This window comes from Manihot esculenta, chromosome 15 (genome assembly GCF_001659605.2).
Source record: "Manihot esculenta cultivar AM560-2 chromosome 15, M.esculenta_v8, whole genome shotgun sequence".
Taxonomy (NCBI): Eukaryota; Viridiplantae; Streptophyta; class Magnoliopsida; order Malpighiales; family Euphorbiaceae; genus Manihot; species Manihot esculenta.
In genome coordinates, this window is record NC_035175.2 from 17589605 (window position 1) to 17610196 (window position 20592).

The following is a 20592-nucleotide window of genomic DNA, read 5'->3' on the forward strand; positions in this document are numbered from 1 at the left end:
GTCTATTTTTAACTTGTTGAATGCAGGTACACTCAAGGGCACCAGCATTGTGATCCAATTAGCTGACCGATCCATTGTCTACCCCAAGGGAGTGCTAGAAGATGTGTTGGTGCAAGTGGACCAATTAGTCTTTCCAGCAGATTTTTATGTTATTGACATGGAGGAAGACAAGAGCAACACCACCTCTGATATCTTACTTGGGAGACCATTTTTGAGCACAGCAAGAACAAAAATTGATGTGCATGATGGCACATTGACTATGGAGTTTGAAGGGGAAGTTATCAAATTTAATGTTTATGATGTCATGAAATTCCCCAATGATGTTTCTCCTGTTTATGGCCTTGATGTTATTGATAATTTAAGTCAAGAAGTTTTTGATTTTGATCAAGAAAACTTACTTTATGAAAGTCTTTGCAGGAGAGGAGAAGTGGACAGCAACATCTCTGAAGCAGACAAAATAGCAGACTGTTGTAACTTGCTGGATGTGGGTGATTTGCCCAGTGATGTGCCCAGAACACCAGAAAATCTGCTCAAATCACAGCTCAAATCAGACAGCAGGCAGACAGAAAACCAGCAGACAGAAAATGCACCAGAATTGAAACCCTTGCCTAACCACCTCAAATATGCCTACTTGGGAGCTGGAAATACACTTCCAGTAATCATCTCCAACTAGCTCAGCCAAGAAGAAGAGGAAAAGCTCCTGGATGTGTTGAGGAAACACAAGAAGGCAATTGGGTGGACATTGGAGGACATAAAGGGTATCTCACCCTCAACGTGCATGCATCGGATACTTATGGAGGATGAGTGCAAACCTGTTCGTGAGGCACAAAGAAGGCTGAATCCACCTATGATGGAGGTTGTAAAGAAGGAGATTGTGAAGCTCCTAGACAGTGGGGTAATCTACCCCATTTCTGACAGTAAATGGGTGAGTCCCATCCATGTGGTACCAAAGAAGACCGGGATTACCATTGTCCCTAATTCTGAAGGAGAGCTAGTACCCACTCGTGTACAAAATGGGTGGAGAGTTTGCATGGACTACAGGAAGCTCAACACAGCCACAAGGAAGGACCACTTTCCCTTGCCCTTCATGGACCAAATGCTTGAGAGACTTGCTGGAAAAAGCCATTACTGCCTCCTAGATGGATATTCGGGGTTTTATCAAATCCCCGTTGCACCAGAAGACCAAGAGAAGACCACTTTCACATGCCCATTTGGCACATTCGCATTTAGGAAGATGCCCTTCGGTCTTTGTAATGCACCAGCCACTTTCCAAAGGTGCATGATGAGCATTTTTTCTGACTATGTGGAGAGGATCATTGAAGTCTTCATGGATGACTTTACGGTGTATGGCAACTCATTCCATGAATGCCTAGCCAACTTGGAGAAGATACTTCAAAGGTGTTTGGAGACAAACTTGGTTCTCAACTATGAGAAGTGCCACTTCATGGTCAGCCATGGCTTAATCTTAGGCCATATTGTTTCAGCAAAAGGGATTGAGGTGGACAAAGCCAAAATTGACACCATCAAAAATCTGCCCTACCCAACCAGCATTAGAGAGATTCGATCATTCCTTGGACATGCTGGTTTTTACAGGAGGTTTATCAAGGATTTTTCTAAAATAACTCAGCCTCTTTGCAGATTGTTACAGCAGGATGTACCCTTCAACTTTGATGACAGCTGCAAATCAGCCTTTGATTTGATCAAATCACTCCTAATTTCTGCCCCAGTCATCCAGCCACCTGATTGGACCCTTCCATTTGAGATCATGTGTGATGCCAGCAACTTTGCTATAGGTGCAGTATTGGGACAGCGCATAGGTAACTCTCCTCATGTCATTCACTATGCCTCACGCACCCTAGATGCTGCACAATGCAATTATTCCACCACGGAAAAAGAGTTGCTGGCTGTTGTGTTTGCATTGGAGAAGTTTAGACCCTACCTACTTGGTACAAAGGTGATTATATACTCAGATCATACTGCACTAAGGTATTTAATCAAGAAAAAGGAGTCCAAACCTAGGCTGGTGAGATGGATATTGCTGTTACAAGAGTTTGACTTGGAGATCCGTGACAAGAAAGGCAAGGAGAACCTTGTGGCTGATCACCTCAGCAGAATTCTGACCGAGATAGAGACATGCCCCATCAATGAGAACTTCCCTGATGAGCACCTCTTTTCTGTCCAAGAAGAGGAACCATGGTATGCTGATATTGTTAATTTCCTTGCCATAGGTGATTTGCCCACTGATTTGCCCAAACACATAAGAGACAAGATCAAGAAAGAGGCAAGGTATTATGTGTGGGATGAGCCTTACCTATGGAAGCATTGTGCAGACCAAGTCATAAGGAGATGCATCCCAAACCATGAGATCACATCTGTCCTAACTTTCTGCCACTCTTACAGCTGTGGAGGTCACTTTGGGCCACGCAAGACAGCCTTAAAAGTCCTTGAAAGTGGATTATTTTGGCCTAACATATTTAGAGATGCTTATTTATTTTGTAGGTCATGTGCAAGATGCCAACAAACAGGAAACCTTGGCAAAAGAAGTGAAATGCCACAAGCACCCATCATGGTGTGTGAAATCTTTGACATATGGGGCATTGACTTCATGGGACCATTCCCACCTTCCTTTGGCAACACCTACATACTTCTTGCTGTGGATTATGTGTCCAAGTGGATTGAGGCCAAGGCAACAAGGGCTGATGATGCAAAAACAGTATGTGATTTTGTAAAGTCCCACATTTTCTCAAGATTTGGACTGCCCAAGGCCATAATCAGTGACCGAGGCACCCATTTTTGCAACAAGGTAGTAGAAACTCTCCTCAAGAAGCACCATGTCATCCATAGAACCTCTACTGCCTATCACCCTCAAACAAATGGGCTGGCTGAAGTGTCAAATAGGGAGATCAAGTCCATCTTGGAGAAAACGGTCTGCCCAAATCGCAAGGACTGGAGTACACGCCTCAATGATGCCTTATGGGCATATAGAACAGCATATAAAACTCCAATTAGGATGTCTCCATATAGGCTGATTTATGGGAAAGCATGCCATCTACCTGTAGAACTTGAACATAAAGCCTATTGGGCTGTGAAGAGCTGCAATCTTGATGAAAAAGAGACTGGAGTTCATAGAAAATTGCAAATACAAGAGCTTGAGGAGATTCGGCGTGATGCATATGAAGCTTCGTGGGATTACAAAGCAAAGACCAAAGCCTTCCATGACAAAAATATCTCCAGAAAACACTTCCAGGTTGGTGATAAGGTCTTACTTTTTGATTCCAGGTTCAAATTATTCCCTGGAAAGCTTCGGTCTAGGTGGATTGGGCCATTCTTGGTTGAGCATGTTTATCCACATGGAGCTGTTGACATACGGAGTCCATAAACAAGCAAAGTTTTCAAAGTTAATGGGCATCGTTTGAAGAGATTCTATGAAGGTTTTACTGTCCATGTTGTGGAGGAGGTTCCCTTGGATCCCCCTTCCCAAGACTGCTGAGCAAGACACTGAAGTCCAGCCCAAGACAGAAAACAGGGCGCTACTGGGAGGCAGCCCAGATGTAGTGATTTGCCCAGTGATTTGCCCACTGCTTGCCCAAATCGCCGGGCAAATCGACTGAATACACCATAGTCACAAGTGATCGGGGCAGTGATTTGCCCAATTGCCTAGATAATTCGACCAAGATCACCGGTCAAATCGCAAAATCAAGCACATCATCAGAAAAGGGCGTGAACAGTACCAGCCCAGCAACTGCAAAGGAGCAGCGATCTGGCCAAGTGATTTGCCCACTGCTTACCCAAATCACTGGTCAAATCACCCTGTCAAGAATCTAGAGGGCCAGCATTAAATGATCAGGGCAGTTCACATACCCAAATCACTTTAAGTAGTCTTTTCTTTTATTTTTACTTTTTACGCAATTTACTGTTTTTATCTCTTCTTCTTCAAGATCTCTCCTCTCCGACCCACCACTCACCCACCGGCAAACTCAAGACCACCATGGTCCGAATTAAGATGAAGGCCACCGGCGGACCGTTCATGTGGAGGAAACTAGGGCTGCCGAGATCCATCCCCTCCGACAGTGACGATGAAGCGTGGGACACCACTCCACCGGCCACCACCAACACCGAGACACCACAGGCCACAAGTACAGCAACAGGACGCACCGACTCACCGGCCGTCCAGACATATTACCGGCAAACGAAACGGCCAAGAACGCCGCCACCACCATCCACAATAGCCCCGAAGGCAAACCCTGCGGGCGAAATGCTACCTGAAGCCACCACTTCCTCCAGCCATGGCCAGAAACGGCCGAGAATACAGTCGCCACCTCCGCCACCAAGATCAGAACCAGAACCTACCATTGCCATACATCCCGCAGGACACAAAGAAAGTGGTACGCCCACTGCCTTCACCAGCGATATGCCCGCGGATATGCCCACTGATGCGCCCAGCAATTCGCTAAGCGCTATGCCAAGTGATATGCCCACTGATGCGCCCAGCAATTTGCTAAGCGCTATGCCAAGTGATATGCCCACTGATGCGCCCAGCAATGTGCCAAACGCTATGCCTAGCGATGTGCCCACTGATGTGCCCACTGATGCGCCCACTGATGTGCCCACTGATGCGCCCACAGACTTACCAAGCGACACACTCAGTGATATGCCCAGCAATTTGCCCAGCGATTTGCCCAAGCCAGTATACCCAGATCACATCGTTAAAGCCCTGTGTAATACCCGGCTAGACTCCGGTATCGGAATCCCTACCGTCCGGTGGGACCTCGGATGTCGGAAACCTCTAGAAGGGTAAAACTATGATTTTATGAAATGTTTTCATGTATTTCATGTTTTTAAGTAAGAAATTAAATGAGTTTTTACATGAAAAGTCTTTGGAGGAAAACCCAGGTTCGGCCGCCGAAAGTCAAGTTCGGCCGCCGAACATGCATGCGTTTTGGAGGCACGTTAGGCCCCCGAAAGCATGAGTGAGGGAAGTCAAGGTTCGGCCGCCGAACCTCATGTTCGGCCGCCGAACATTTGCATGGATGCGGAGGCACATTCGGCCCCCGAACGTGGCCTGGCCAGCCACCTATAAAAGGGTCCCTTAGCCGAAAATGGGCGAGCTTTTTCTCCCCATTTCGGCCAAGGTGAGCATTCCGCCATCCTTCCCCAATCTTGAGTTTTTCCTTCCTTTTTCCATGATCTTTACAAGTTTATAACTTTGGTTTTGAAGATCTTTGAGCTTAGAACGAGTTTTGGAGCTTGGAGACCAAAAGTTGGAACTTCTCCCATCTCCAAGTTTAGATCTCCTCAACCCTCGATCTTCAAGAGGTAAGAGCCGATCTTAAGCTCAATGTATGATTTAAACAAGTTTTATGAAGTTTTAAGGGGTAGAATGCATGTTAGGGTATATGTTAAACCTATGGGTTTTTGATGACTTTTTGATCAATGTAGCTTGATTGTGTGTGATTGAAGTGTTGTAGATGGGGTATATGCATGTTTGAGGCCCCTAGGAACTTGTATGCATGCTTTGGTTGAACAATATGCATGTTTGGAAGGTTTGGAGGCGAAATGTGCTAAGGGAGCCAAGTTTCTGCCCTTTGGCAGAAACCAGGTTCGGCAGCCGAAGGTACTTTCGGCCGCCGAACATGGCTGGGTAGGCAGGCCTTTCGGCTGCCGAAGTTGCCCCCGAAAAGAGACTTTCGTCTCTGTCTGGCACTTTCGGCCGCCGAAGGTGCCGCTGAACCTACCTGAGTTTCGTCTCTGTCCAGGACTTTCGGCCGCCGAAGGTGCCGCCGAAAGTGCCCTGTTCAGCCATTTCTTGCATGTTCTCATGTGATGTTTTCAGGTTGTTTTAGGGGGTTTTTGGGGAGTATTTTAGAGTCATGTTCACGTATGTTGGTACCTCATTTGAGTCCACCTGTGTAGGTTCGGACCCGAGGAACCGAGACCCCCGGTTGTGAGATAGTCGTTCAGAGTTCGTTGTTAAAGCTTCAGTTGCCAGGTGAGTGGAACAACCATTAAACTTTAAAGTAAATGAATAAATGAATGAATCATAAAGCATTGCCCATGCATCACTATGCCATTGCAATATTAGGTTGTTTGCATTAGAATTCACGAATATGTTGCATTGCATACTTTGTTGTTGATGTGGATGAATGTTGAATGATCCATTAGCCCTTGTATGTCATGATAGCCTATGTGAGTCCAGGTGTGCCTGCTACGGCTCTACGCCCCTGGCACTATGACTGATTATGGAAGTCCGGGTGTGCCTGCTACGGCTCTACGCCCCCGGCATGTATAAGTAAGAAAGATAGGGGCTAAATGGTGACAAGTTCATCCTTGTTGTGAAATGTTTGTGTTATGACGCATACATGAAAGCATGAATAAGCAAAAGTTATATGATAATAATAATAATAAAATGAATAATAATATACCTAAAAATGGAGGAATTAAAACATATGTTTTTTTGTTTCTGCTCACTGGGCTCTAGTAGCTCACCCCACTCCCTTTATCCCCAGAGTTGCAGGTACAGGATAGATCAAGAAGTCGGCTAGAGTGAAGTCAAGTTATGTATGTTGTAATAGATAGTAGTGGACATGAACATGATGTAATGAGTATTTATGACCATGTAATGTAATGAACGATTTGATGATGTATTGAGGATTATAGTAGTGCTTGACCTAGAGGTGTGTGAATCCCCATTATGTACAGAATGTTTAATGAGTAATGATGTTAATGACCATGATTATCCAAGCTGATATGTATGATGATGATACCCCATTGGAGTATTTGATGAGGACTCCAGTGTGGGGTTTATGTATGATTTTGTGCATGCACAGGTTTTGCTTGGATAAGAGAAAAGAAAATTTTTTTTTACAGATCATGTATATGATGTTATGTATGGGATTCCACAGGTTTACAGGAGGTATGTAGGCTTGCTACGGGTCCCGGCGGCCTTAAGCCGATCTGGATCCTAGCGCCGGTAACGGGTCGGATTTCCGGGTCGTTACAGAGTGGTATCAGAGCCCTAGGTTCATATGATCGGACCTAGAGTGTCGGGCTCATAGATGTTCTAGAAGGTCAAGCACACTAGGAAAATCATGTCCACTAGGATAGGATGTAGAGTCCTGTCTATATGATGATATGATATGCCATGATGATATGCATGTGCATAAATGCTATGATGTGATGCTATGTATGTGATGAGGGTTCATGTGTTTCCACATGAACCATATGATGCTAATGATTGTTTATGCTATGTGCTGTTTTTCAGAAGATAGAATGAGAGGAACTCGTCGATCTGCACGATTGACTGGAGTGCCACCTCAGGACGAGGGCACTGATGCCCGTCCTTCAGCTTTGCCTAGGGCAATGTCCAGTAGGTCCAACAGAGACAGAGTAGCTAGAGACCCTAGAAGGTCTTTGGATCTGGGTAGAAGCAGATCAGTAAGGGGAACAGTGCAGGGAGGAATGTCTGAGGATATGGAGGTAGATCAGAGGAGGGATGGCAGTCTCGGTGTGAGCATGCCGGAAGAGGGCATGGGAGAATCAGAAGGAGGCACTCAGGCCTCGAGTTATGTCCAGCCACATCACTACCCACCCTATTCACACCATCCAGGGTATTCGATGGGAGGTACATCGGATTACCCCAGTTTTAGCCCTTATCCTCCACATATGCCATACCCACCTTACTACCCACCATACTCTCAGTACCCCATGTACCCACCTCCACCTCCCTATACCAGTACAGCAAACCCTACCCCAGGGGATGTTGTACCTCCACCGCCACCAGTATCTACTGTCCCGGAAACACAAGTACCCAAACCTACCTCATCTGGAGGGAGCAAGGTCAAAATGACCGATTATATGAAGCTGGGTGCTCCCCAGTTTGAAACCGGTGATGATCCGTTCGTGTATTTGGAGCGGGTCAAGGCAATTACAGATGAGATAGGGGCTGATGACAGTAGAGCCATTCAGATGGCCGGGTTCACGCTTAAGTGCAAGAAGGCACGGGAGTGGTTCAAGAATTATGTGAACCCGAGAGTGGATAGCATGAATTGGGAAGAGTTTTCAAATGAGTTTGCAGGATGGGCTTTCCCTGATAGTTCAAGGGAATTGAAGATGATAGAATTCGAGCAGTTGAGGCAAACTGATGACATGAGTATAGACGAGTACACAGACAGGTTCCTGGAGTTGTTGCCATATGCTGGGCTGAATTTGGACACAGATCAAAAGAAGTCAAGGAGATATATTATGAGACTGCACTCCAGGTATTCCTCTTTGGTACAGTCAGCAGAGAGAGAGAGTTTCCATGCCATAGTGGATATGGTTAGGAGAATGGAGGCTAGTGCTATCGTTGAGGGGAAGGTAAAACAGTCAGTGGCACAGTCTTCTGGGTCCAAGACCCCAGGTGGGGAAAGGGTAGACTCTTCTTCTCTAAGTGCAGCAGTTGCAGGCAGTAAGAAGTGGGACAGAGGTCACAGAAAATCTAAGAAGAATAAGTTCTGGAACAAGATCAAGTCAGGTCTGGGTTTAGGCAGTGGCTCAAGCTCTGGCGCAGAGGTTACAGCATGTATGAGATGTGGGAGACCACACAAGGGAGTATGTCTGGCAGGGACAAACACATGTTTCAGATGCGGACAGGCGGGTCATTTGGCTCGAGACTGTCCTAGAGGAGCCTTTACAGCACCGTCTCAGCAGACAACCTCCGGCAGTGTGGTGCAGCCAGTAGCTCCAGCCGCAACACAGGCCAGTGGCAGGGGCAGAGAGAGAGGGTCAACCTCTTCATCAGCAGGATACAGAGGTGAAGGTCCATCAGCTCCAGCACGGATCTTCACTATGACTCAGCAGGAGGCCAACACATCCAACACCGTGGTGGCAGGTAATCTCATCATTGGTTGTTCTGATGTGTATGCCTTAATGGACCCGGGTGCATCTCATTCTTTTATTGCTCCGAGAGTCGTGGAGAGGGTAGGATTGATGGTCTCTGGGTTAGAGTGTCCCCTATGGGTCAGTGGACCCAAGTGTGACCCGTCAGTGGCAGAGGCAGTCTGCCAATATAGTCCAGTTTTCATAGAGGGAAGATGCCTTTCCGCCGACCTCGTGGTTCTAGATTTGACAGATTTTGACGTCATTCTAGGGATGGATTGGTTATCGACCCATGGTGCTACCTTGGACTGTAGAGACAAGGTAGTCAGATTCAGAGATCAGGATGGGTCAGAGGTCGTCTTCAGAGGAGACAAGAGGGGTACACCTAGAGGTCTGATCTCAGCTCTTCAGGCTCGTAGGTTGCTTAGGAGGGGATGTCAGGGGTTTCTAGCTCATGTGAGGGAGTTAGATAGTCATGTCAGAGAGCCCGCCTCAGTGCCTGTGGTGAGTGAGTTCTTAGATGTTTTCCCAGTAGCTGCCAGGGTTACCACCTGCTAGGGAGATAGAGTTCGAGATTGAGTTAATGCCTGGTACCAGACCGATCTCTATCCCTCCCTACAGGATGGCACCAGCTGAATTGAAGGAACTGAAGGAACAGTTGCAAGAGCTGGTAGATAAGGGTTTCATCCGACCGAGTACTTCACCTTGGGGTGCTCCGGTTTTGTTTGTGAGGAAGAAGGATGGATCCCTTAGACTTTGTATCGACTACAGGCAGTTGAACAAGGTCACTACCAAGAACAAGTACCCTTTGCCGAGGATCGACGATCTATTCGACCAGCTAGCAGGAGCAGGTTGTTTCTCCAAAATAGATCTGAGATCAGGGTACCATCAGTTGAGGAAAAGGGATGAAGATGTACCGAAGACAGCTTTCAGGACCAGGTATGGGCACTATGAGTTCCTTGTGATGCCGTTTGGGTTGACCAACGCCCCTGCAGCATTCATGGACCTCATGAACAGAGTATTCAGTCAGTATCTGGATCACTTCGTTATTGTCTTCATAGATGATATCTTAGTGTACTCCAGAAATGCAGAGGAGCATGCCCATCACCTGAGGACAGTTTTGCAGACCTTGAGAGAGCATGGCTTGTATGCCAAGTTCTCCAAGTGTGAGTTTTGGCTTAGGAGCATTTCATTCTTGGGGCACATTGTGTCAGAACAGGGTATTGAAGTAGACCCCAAGAAGGTAGAGGCTGTAGCTAACTGGCCTAGACCCACCACCGTGACAGAGATCAAGAGTTTTCTGGGTTTAGCAGGTTACTACAGGAGGTTCGTTTAGGACTTCTCCAAGATTGCTGCTCCTATGACCAAATTGACAAAGAAGAATCAGAAATTCATATGGACCGATCAGTGTGAGGGAAGCTTTGAGGAGCTTAAAAGGAGGTTGACTTCAGCACCGGTGTTGGCTCTGCCAAAAAGTGATGATGACTTCTCAGTATATTGTGATGCGTCCCGTGTGGGACTGGGTTGTGTACTAATGCAAAATGAGAGGGTGATCGCTTATGCTTCTAGGCAGCTGAAGAAGCATGAGCTGAATTACCCCACACATGACCTAGAGATGGCAGCAGTGATCTTTGCACTCAAGATGTGGAGGCATTACCTTTATGGGGTAAAGTGTGAGATCTTCACAGATCATAAGAGCCTGCAACACATCTTGAGTCAGAGAGATTTGAATTTGAGGCAGAGGAGATGGGTAGAGCTGTTGAGTGACTATGATTGTAAGATTCAGTACCATCCGGGTAAGGCGAATGTCGTGGCAGACGCCCTAAGCCGGAAATCACTCGGCAGTCTATCCCACATTTCAGCAGAGAGGAGGCCGGTGGTGAAGGAGTTCCACAGACTTATGAGTGAGGGATTACAGTTGGAGTTGTCTGGCACAGGTGCCTTAGTGGCTCAGATGAGAGTGACACCCGTGTTTCTGGAGCAGGTAGCTCAGAAACAGCATGAGGACCCAGAGTTGGTCAGGATAGCCAGAACGGTTCAGTCAGGCCAGAGTAATGAGTTCAAGTTTGATGATAAGGGGATCCTCCGCTACGGGAACAGATTATGTGTGCCAGATGACATTGGTCTGAAGGGAGATATTATGGGGGAAGCCCATAATACCAGGTATAGTGTTCACCCTGGAGCCACCAAGATGTATCAGGATCTGAAGAGAGTGTATTGGTGGCCAGCTATGAAGAAGGACGTGGCACTGTTCGTGTCAGCCTGCGATGTGTGTCAGAGGGTGAAACTAGAACATCAGAAGCCGGCTGGAATGCTTAACCCGCTACCTATTCCGGAGTGGAAATGGGAGAATATAGCTATGGACTTCGTAGTGGGGTTACCGGCGACGTCCAACAGATTGGACTCCATATGGGTGATTGTGGACAAACTCACCAAATCTGCTCACTTCATCCCTGTCAGGAGTGGTTACTCTGTGGACAAGTTGGCGCAGGTGTACGTAGATGAGATTGTCAGACTGCATGGGGTCCCGGTATCTATAGTGTCAGATAGAGGGCCCCAGTTCACCTCCAGGTTTTGGCGGAGTCTGCAGAACGCTATGGGTACCAGATTAGACTTCAGTACTGCCTTCCACCCACAGACAGACGGACAGTCAGAGAGGACCATCCAGACAATAGAGGATATGCTCAGAATGTGTGTGCTAGATTTTGGCGGTTCTTGGAGGCAGCATCTACCTTTGGTGGAGTTTGCCTACAATAACAGCTATCATGCTAGCATAGGGATGGCTCCATATGAAGCTTTGTATGGGAGGAAGTGCAGATCACCTATCTGCTGGGAGGAAGTAGGAGAGAGGACTCTTGCGGGTCCGGAGTTAGTAGAGCTTACCAGCAGGGTGGTGCCCATAATCAGAGAGAGGATCAAGACTGCTGCTAGTCGGCAGAAGAGTTATGCAGATATCCGCAGAAGACAGCTAGAGTTTCAGGAGGGGGATTTGGTTTTGCTCAAGGTGTCTCCTATGAAAGGAGTGGTTCGGTTCGGGAAGAAGGGTAAGTTAGCTCCACGGTACATCGGTCCTTTCGAGGTGCTTCAGAGGGTCGGTAATGTGTCGTACAAGCTAGACTTGCCTGCTTCGATGGAGAGAATCCATCCGGTTTTCCATGTTTCTCTGTTACGGAAGTACGTGTCAGATCCGAGCAAGGTTCTTAGTGAGCCTGATGTGGAGATCCATGAGGATCTCACCTATGTAGAACAGCCAGTGCGGATCCTAGACACTCAGATCAGAAAGCTGAGGAACAAGGAAATCCCGATGGTGAAAGTCCTTTGGAACCACCACAATATTGAAGAATGCACCTGGGAGACACGGGAGTCAATGCTCCAGCAATATCCCCATCTGTTTTGAGGTGAGCGTTTATTGTTTTGAGTGTCTGTATGTATGCTATGCTGTATGTTGTGTTTATGCCATGTTGATGCCATGCTTTGTATGTTAGTTGAGGAACATTCGGGGACGAATGTTCTTAAGGGGGGGAGAATGTAATACCCGGCTAGACTCCGGTATCGGAATCCCTACCGTCCGGTGGGACCTCGGATGTCGGAAACCTCTAGAAGGGTAAAACTATGATTTTATGAAATGTTTTCATGTATTTCATGTTTTTAAGTAAGAAATTAAATGAGTTTTTACATGAAAAGTCTTTGGAGGAAAACCCAGGTTCGGCCGCCGAAAGTCAAGTTCGGCCGCCAAACATGCATGCGTTTTGGAGGCACGTTAGGCCCCCGAAAGCATGAGTGAGGGAAGTCAAGGTTCGGCCGCTGAACCTCATGTTCGGCCGCCGAACATTTGCATGGATGCGGAGGCACATTCGGCCCCCGAACGTGGCCTGGCCAGCCACCTATAAAAGGGTCCCTTAGCCGAAAATGGGCGAGCTTTTTCTCCCCATTTCGGCCAAGGTGAGCATTCCGCCATCCTTCCCCAATCTTGAGTTTTTCCTTCCTTTTTCCATGATCTTTACAAGTTTATAACTTTGGTTTTGAAGATCTTTGAGCTTAGAACGAGTTTTGGAGCTTGGAGACCAAAAGTTGGAACTTCTCCCATCTCCAAGTTTAGATCTCCTCAACCCTCGATCTTCAAGAGGTAAGAGCCGATCTTAAGCTCAATGTATGATTTAAACAAGTTTTATGAAGTTTTAAGGGGTAGAATGCATGTTAGGGTATATGTTAAACCTATGGGTTTTTGATGACTTTTTGATCAATGTAGCTTGATTGTGTGTGATTGAAGTGTTGTAGATGGGGTATATGCATGTTTGAGGCCCCTAGGAACTTGTATGCATGCTTTGGTTGAACAATATGCATGTTTGGAAGGTTTGGAGGCGAAATGTGCTAAGGGAGCCAAGTTTCTGCCCTTTGGCAGAAACCAGGTTCGGCAGCCGAAGGTACTTTCGGCCGCCGAACATGGCTGGGGAGGCAGGCCTTTCGGCTGCCGAAGTTGCCCCCGAAAAGAGACTTTCGTCTCTGTCTGGCACTTTCGGCCGCCGAAGGTGCCGCCGAACCTACCTGAGTTTCGTCTCTGTCCAGGACTTTCGGCCGCCGAAGGTGCCGCCGAAAGTGCCCTGTTCAGCCATTTCTTGCATGTTCTCATGTGATGTTTTCAGGTTGTTTTAGGGGGTTTTTGGGGAGTATTTTAGAGTCATGTTCACGTATGTTGGTACCTCATTTGAGTCCACCTGTGTAGGTTCGGACCCGAGGAACCGAGACCCCCGGTTGTGAGATAGTCGTTCAGAGTTCGTTGTTAAAGCTTCAGTTGCCAGGTGAGTGGAACAACCATTAAACTTTAAAGTAAATGAATAAATGAATGAATCATAAAGCATTGCCCATGCATCACTATGCCATTGCAATATTAGGTTGTTTGCATTAGAATTCACGAATATGTTGCATTGCATACTTTGTTGTTGATGTGGATGAATGTTGAATGATCCATTAGCCCTTGTATGTCATGATAGCCTATGTGAGTCCAGGTGTGCCTGCTACGGCTCTACGCCCCTGGCACTATGACTGATTATGGAAGTCCGGGTGTGCCTGCTACGGCTCTACGCCCCCGGCATGTATAAGTAAGAAAGATAGGGGCTAAATGGTGACAAGTTCATCCTTGTTGTGAAATGTTTGTGTTATGACGCATACATGAAAGCATGAATAAGCAAAAGTTATATGATAATAATAATAATAAAATGAATAATAATATACCTAAAAATGGAGGAATTAAAACATATGTTTTTTTGTTTCTGCTCACTGGGCTCTAGTAGCTCACCCCACTCCCTTTATCCCCAGAGTTGCAGGTACAGGATAGATCAAGAAGTCGGCTAGAGTGAAGTCAAGTTATGTATGTTGTAATAGATAGTAGTGGACATGAACATGATGTAATGAGTATTTATGACCATGTAATGTAATGAACGATTTGATGATGTATTGAGGATTATAGTAGTGCTTGACCTAGAGGTGTGTGAATCCCCATTATGTACAGAATGTTTAATGAGTAATGATGTTAATGACCATGATTATCCAAGCTGATATGTATGATGATGATACCCCATTGGAGTATTTGATGAGGACTCCAGTGTGGGGTTTATGTATGATTTTGTGCATGCACAGGTTTTGCTTGGATAAGAGAAAAGAAAATTTTTTTTTACAGATCATGTATATGATGTTATGTATGGGATTCCACAGGTTTACAGGAGGTATGTAGGCTTGCTACGGGTCCCGGCGGCCTTAAGCCGATCTGGATCCTAGCGCCGGTAACGGGTCGGATTTCCGGGTCGTTACACCCTGACATTCAACAAAATTTCTGAGCGCACCAGGCTGGTTAAAGTTTCATCTCTACCATATCACCCAGGTAAGTATATCCACCATGGCACCCTAGGAGCACTGAGACTCCATTCCCAGGTACGTTCCCTCATCTCTGCTGTTGGCTGGGACACTTTTTTCTTCCTGCGCATGCCCTCCTTCCTTGAACTCACACATGAGTTCTTCACCACGTTCTATTTTGATAAACCTGCCATGCATAACATACACACACCAGGCACTATTGGATTTAGGTTATTGAGGAAGCGATTTCGCTTATCCCTGCAGGAATTCGGCATAGCCATGGGCTGTGAATGCCCTCAGTCCACCTGGGACTTCCCTGCTGAGTTTGATCCAAGCTCTGCGTACTTGGAATTAAGTGATAATCCCCTAGATTCATACTCACCCACTAGGTCCAAGGACCTATACCTCAGCAACCCCAGTTTGAAATACCTCCACAGATTCCTGGCCTATACATTCTCTGGGAGGAAGGATGCTTCCAACATCCTAACCAGAACTGAGTTGTATATCCTTTGGTGCATGCACAGGGGCAGGAAGATTCATCTTGGATATTGGGTTGCCACCCAACTATCCAGCATCATACAATATAACAGGCCCTTGATTTTTGGTCCTTTGATCACTGCCATTGCAGTGAATCTCAAATTATTGCACCCAGCACATACTGACCTCTCCCCCACCCCCAAAACAACCCCCTTGGACCTACGCACATTAGATGATATGGGGTTGCTTTGCAAGGTGGGGGATGTTTTTTCCATTGCACCTGCAGGTCCAGTAACGCCACGCCATGAGCGTGTTTTCAGAAGGAAGAAGGCCACCACAAACACCACCACTCAGCAGCCAGCCTCCATAGCAGCTCCTACAGATAAGACAGCACAGGAAACAGGGCAAGAACCAGCAAATACTCCTCCAGCAGCCCCCCAGCAAGATGCTCCTCAGCCACCTGAAGACGAAGCACCCAACCAGACAGTAGAGGCTCGTCTCAGTAGGATTGAGGATCGAATGCAAAGGATGGAGCACTTGTTGGACCTGCTGGTGGACCATTTTCTGCCCCAGCACCGTGACAGATAGCGATCTGCCCAGTGATTTGCCCAGTGCTTGCCCAAGTCACTGGTCAAATCACTCACATGCCAGGAAGTCACTTTCCCTTTTCTCCTTCATTTTTCTATACATTTATTCAAACATTGAGGATAATATTTGGGTTAGGTGTGGGGGTACTGGAGAGTATTTATTCATTGATTACACCATCTTTTTGTTTCTTGTTGTTTCTTTTTGTTTCTTTTTGTATTGTTCCTACCTTTTTTTTTTTGCACACACCAGAATTTTTTTTCACACATTTTTTCTTGCACACACACACAGAATTTTGTCTTAGCTTTTGCTCTACTCAACATAGATAACAAGGTTAAAAGAGTTTCCTTATCTCATGACCCCATTGATTTGCTACCCCTTTAAGCTTAAATTGAATCATTCACAGTATGTTACCTTCACTTAGGGAGTTTTTCTCTTGAATTGAATCTTCAAATTTGCTAAGGTCAAGGGAAATAAAAATACAAATACATGCAAACACAAAGATAGTGTAACTCCCTAAGAGCTGATTTGCCCAAACTATCATGAAAGACCAGCATAAAGCACAAATCGTAAACCTGTTCCAATGGTCTAAGACTATGAACTGAGCCTAATAGCCACTTGGAGAAGTGACTGACTGAGTAACCGGGGGTGTATCACCCATGTACACAATCGCGTAAAAAGGTCAGTAACTTTTTCAAGCAAATAAGTTTCGATGGTCTAGACTATGAACAAAGCTAGTGGCCACTTGAACAAGTGACTAACTGAGTAACCGGGGGTGTATCACCCATGTACATAATCGCGTAAAAAGGTTAGTGACTTTTTCAGGCAAGGATAAGAATAAGTGCTGCTGAAAATAAAAATAAAAAATAAAAAGGAAGAAAGAAGAAAAGGGGCAAGTCACTCCTAGGGGCTGCACTAAACCTAACATAAAAGAATAAGCATGATTGAGTCAAAAACCTTTCTCTTGACCATGGTAGGTGAAAGGAAACAAGGAAAGGAGAGGACGACCTTGGTGCATGTACTCTATACTGTGATACTTCAGCTTAGGAGTCTAGGGGGGGCTGATTAAGTGGTACTTAGGCTCAAAGGAAAAAGGAACTTGATTAACTAAGTTATTTGTTGCTTGAGGACAAGCAAAAAGCTAGGTGTGGGGGTATTTGATCAAGCATAATTTAGCCACATTTTTATCATAATTATTATTGCTTATTTACACATTTTTCAGTTTAATTTATGGTTTTTATCTTGTTTTTACAGAAAAGGAAGAAATTGGAAAATGGGAGAAAAAGTGCAGAAAATTTACAAAAGGATGATTTGCCCAGTGATTTGCCCAAGATCTCCAGATAATCTGCTCCAATCACTGCCCAGATCAAGTTGAAGCAGAAACCCGGAGGCAACAGGCAGTAGTGATATGGCAAGTGATTTGCCCAAGACACTCGAAGACACTGGCCAAATCACTCGCAGAAGACAGAGAGCAAAAAACTGGACTGACTCACAGAAAAGTGATTGGGTCAGTGATTTGCCCAATCACTTGAAGAAACTGGTCAAATCACCGGGCAAATCACTTTGACAGCAGAAACTGACAGCAGAGCGGGAAATTGGGCAGAAAACAGAAATCCGAATTTTCAGATGTCCAAATCCAACCCAATCACTACCAACATAAAACCAAGAGCCACGAAAGAGCTTCTCATCCAAGGAATTCCAATTGCAATTAAATTCAACATCAAAAGAGGAGTCAAACACCAAATCAAAAAGGGATTTCAAAACCCTAGATAGATAGAATTCTTCAGCTATAAAAGGAGAGCCTCCAAACCAGCAAAGGCATCATCTGGTCAGCAACTCAGCATCATCTCTCAGCACCAGAAACTCTGCAGAAATTCTCTTTTCTTCTTTTCATCTTTTCTTTGTGTATTTTGTCCACCATGAGTGGCTAATTTCCTTCCTTTTCTAGTTGAAGTTGAGAATATTCAGATTTGTGATGAATTGGGAGGTTTAATACTCCATTGTTGAACTCTTGTTTGTTTTAATATTTATGCAAACTGATATTTTCCATAATTATTACTTTGCTTTTAGAATCAATAAGGGCCCATTGCTTTTAAATTGCTTAAGTAATATTGTTTGAATGATTTAGGTCCGTAATTGCTTAGGTTGTTCAAATACACATTTAATCAAGTTGCATAATCTAAACTTGACCACGCGGTTGGCAAGGATAGAATTGGGTTTTTCTAAGTCTTAATGCAGTCAACAGTTGTTCGATGCTACAATGCCCCAAGGACGTTCCTTGGCAACTTGTTGATTAGTGTTTGATTAGCGAACGTTTCCTAATCAAACTAGAACTAAGGAAGAATTTGGATTGTGAGAAGCGTCTTCCACAACCAAAACTGATTTATTGAAATCAAATAGGAGTCTTTAATAATCAATGATCAATTCTGAACAAACTGAATTAGACTCACACTTCAGCTAGAATCTCTTTCTCATTGAAATTCTCATCTATTTAAATTATTGCTTTCTTTTGCTATTTAATTTTAATCATCAAATCAAAACCCCCCTCTTTTAATTACTTGTTATTTACTTGACCTAGTCATTATTAGGAAAATCATTGGTGTCAATTCCCTGTGGTTCGACCCTATTGCCACTATCTACAAGTTTATTGTTGATTGTTTAATAGGTTTATTTTTGACGGCTTCGACAACCGCCTATCATCTGGTTACCATAAAATATTATACTTATACATTATAAATAAAATTGTTATATATTAGTAATCAGTTATTCAAATATTAAATTAAATTAAAACCTTAATTGTTCACTTTAATTAGTTTAATGTCAAGAACATTAAAAAAAGAAATAATGTGGCGCAAAATAAAGACAGTGCCTTTCTTACCTAAAATATTATACTCATACATTAAAAACAAAATTGTTATTTATTTTTAATCATTTATTCAAATACTCAATTAACATAAAACTTCAATTGTTCATTTTATTTAGTTTAAAGTCAAGAACATTAAAAAAGAAATAATGTGGTGCAAAATAAACGACAGTGTCTTTATTATCCCAAAATATTATACGTATACATTATAAACAAACTTGTTATATATTAGTAATCATTTATTCAAATGTTCAATTAAAATAAAACTTTAATTGTTCACTTTAATTAATTTAAAGTCAAAATATTTAAAAAAACAATGTGGCGCAAAATAAACGACAAAGTCTAAACATTAAAAAAGAAATGATGGGTGCAAAATAAATAACAATGTCTTTGCTACCCAAAATATTATACATATACATTATAAACTGATGATCTGAGATCCAATAGAATAGGGTTTTACAAGGGTTTTGTATTACTGAATAAGGCTTAAGCTTTCTGAGGAGGGGACTCCTCTTTTATACATTGTCTTGCTTGCTGGTGACGTGTAAAGGTCTCTCCAGGATTGGACCACGCGTCTCTGCCATGCGGATTCGGAGGTACTAGGGTATCAGCCGCCTGCTCCATGCGTAACGGCCTCTGATTCTCCTCGTGCGTACGTTCGAGCGGATCTGCCAGGCTGTCTGGTGAATATTTCTCTGGATCCTGGGCTGGGCCGAGAGTTGGTCCGGACGCTAAGCCTGAGTGGAGAGGGCCTGCTTCGTGTGGGCCGGGCCAGCTTGAGTGAAGAAGATGGGTCGAGCCCGGCCTTGAGGGTTGGATGAGCCAGGCTTGTTATGTATATCAGGTGTGTGGGCCTCTACGTCATGGGCCTTGGGCTGTGGTCAAGCCCCTGGCCTGGGGTGAAGGAATCCAGCGGTCATCAATTGCCCCTTCACCTTCTCGGCAGTTATTGCTCCAACTGCCGAGGGGGTGAATACCAAGAACTAGTATGATCGCGTCTGTTCGGGTTCAGGTGCCTTAATAACATCCTTTCATCTTTCAGTCGTTGCGCAGCTTCTGAATTCTATCTGCTCTTTTCTCTTTCTGTCTTTTTTCTATTCTTCTTGTCCTCTGCCGCCTTTGCTTTTTTTTGTCATCATTATCTGGACATCTCCTTTCTTTCCTTTCCCGTGAATATCTTTTAAGAAGCTGACATCACTGGCTTAGAGTCTAGTGTAGCTCTGCCCCGTGCTAAGTCCTCAGGCTCCGAGTATATATCAGCGCCAGCTTTTCTTCATTCTTGAGCCTTCTGTTGAAATGAGAAATTCTTGTTTTATCTGTGGCAGGTCTATTCGACGCCTTCTTCAAACAGATTGCCTTGTGCCTCAGAGGTTTGTTTTGATTTTGCTCTTATCATCTTAAGGGAGAACTGTTTCTGACTTGTCTCTGTTTTGAAACTTTTTGCAGTTCCTGAAATAAAATGGGTCAGCTCAAAATTCTTGAAAATTTGATGTTACCTCTAAGGCGTCTGGATGGTGCATTGAAGATCCTTCTGGTATGGCAGTCGAAGGGTGGGACCATTCGGGAAGCTGCTGAAACTGCTTTACCCAGGTAGTCTGGCCGGCCTCCTCCTCTGCTTGTTGCCCGGGCTCCAAAGAAGTTCTGGGCTATTGAGGGGTTCGCTCTAACTTCACCTTTTTCCGCAGAGAAAAAGGGAATTTCCTCGATGCCCCCGTTGTCCTCTTTTGATATAAATGGGAGTGGCGCCGGCGCTCAGCTTGTTGTTCTTTTTGATGTGAAGTACCAGTATTATTATTCCCTTTGGTGTGAAGTACCAGTATTACGTGAGACTGGGATCTGCTGCACTCAGTCAGGTCTCCAGCGATTTCTTCGAATGTGTACTTCGCGATCTCTTCGGGGCCATAGCCCGAAGACTTATGTTTTTCATGTGTGGTGCACGGCCGGCATACAATATCTGAGCT

The 20592-nt window shown here is 44.9% G+C and overlaps 2 protein-coding genes across 2 annotated transcripts in view; both read left to right on the plus strand.

Annotated features, from left to right (window-relative positions):
- The window catches only part of LOC122721960, a 49505-nt gene extending 46126 nt beyond the window's left edge, over positions 1 to 3379 (plus strand). Inside the window, exons 4-5 of the mRNA XM_043951379.1 lie at positions 800 to 2363; positions 2868 to 3379. Of these exons, the coding sequence (XP_043807314.1) occupies positions 800 to 2363; positions 2868 to 3379 (2076 nt within the window). The remainder of the gene's footprint in view (positions 1 to 799; positions 2364 to 2867) is intronic.
- A 624-nt stretch (positions 3380 to 4003) lies between these two features.
- On the plus strand, positions 4004 to 20121 carry LOC122721961 (putative uncharacterized protein DDB_G0290521). Its single transcript, XM_043951380.1, has 2 exons — positions 4004 to 4718; positions 20078 to 20121. Exons 1-2 carry the CDS (start codon positions 4004 to 4006, stop codon positions 20119 to 20121), a joined length of 759 nt encoding a protein of 252 aa, XP_043807315.1.
- Positions 20122 to 20592: the final 471 nt, after the last annotated feature.

Coding starts and splice junctions, on each gene's coding strand:
- LOC122721961 (XM_043951380.1), top strand. CDS start 4,004: ATGAAGGCCACCGGCGGACCGTTCATGTGGAGGAAACTAGGGCTGCCG. Junction 4,719..20,077: donor TCACATCGTTAAAGCCCTGT/GTAATACCCGGC, acceptor AACTTTTTGCAG/TTCCTGAAATAAAATGGGTC.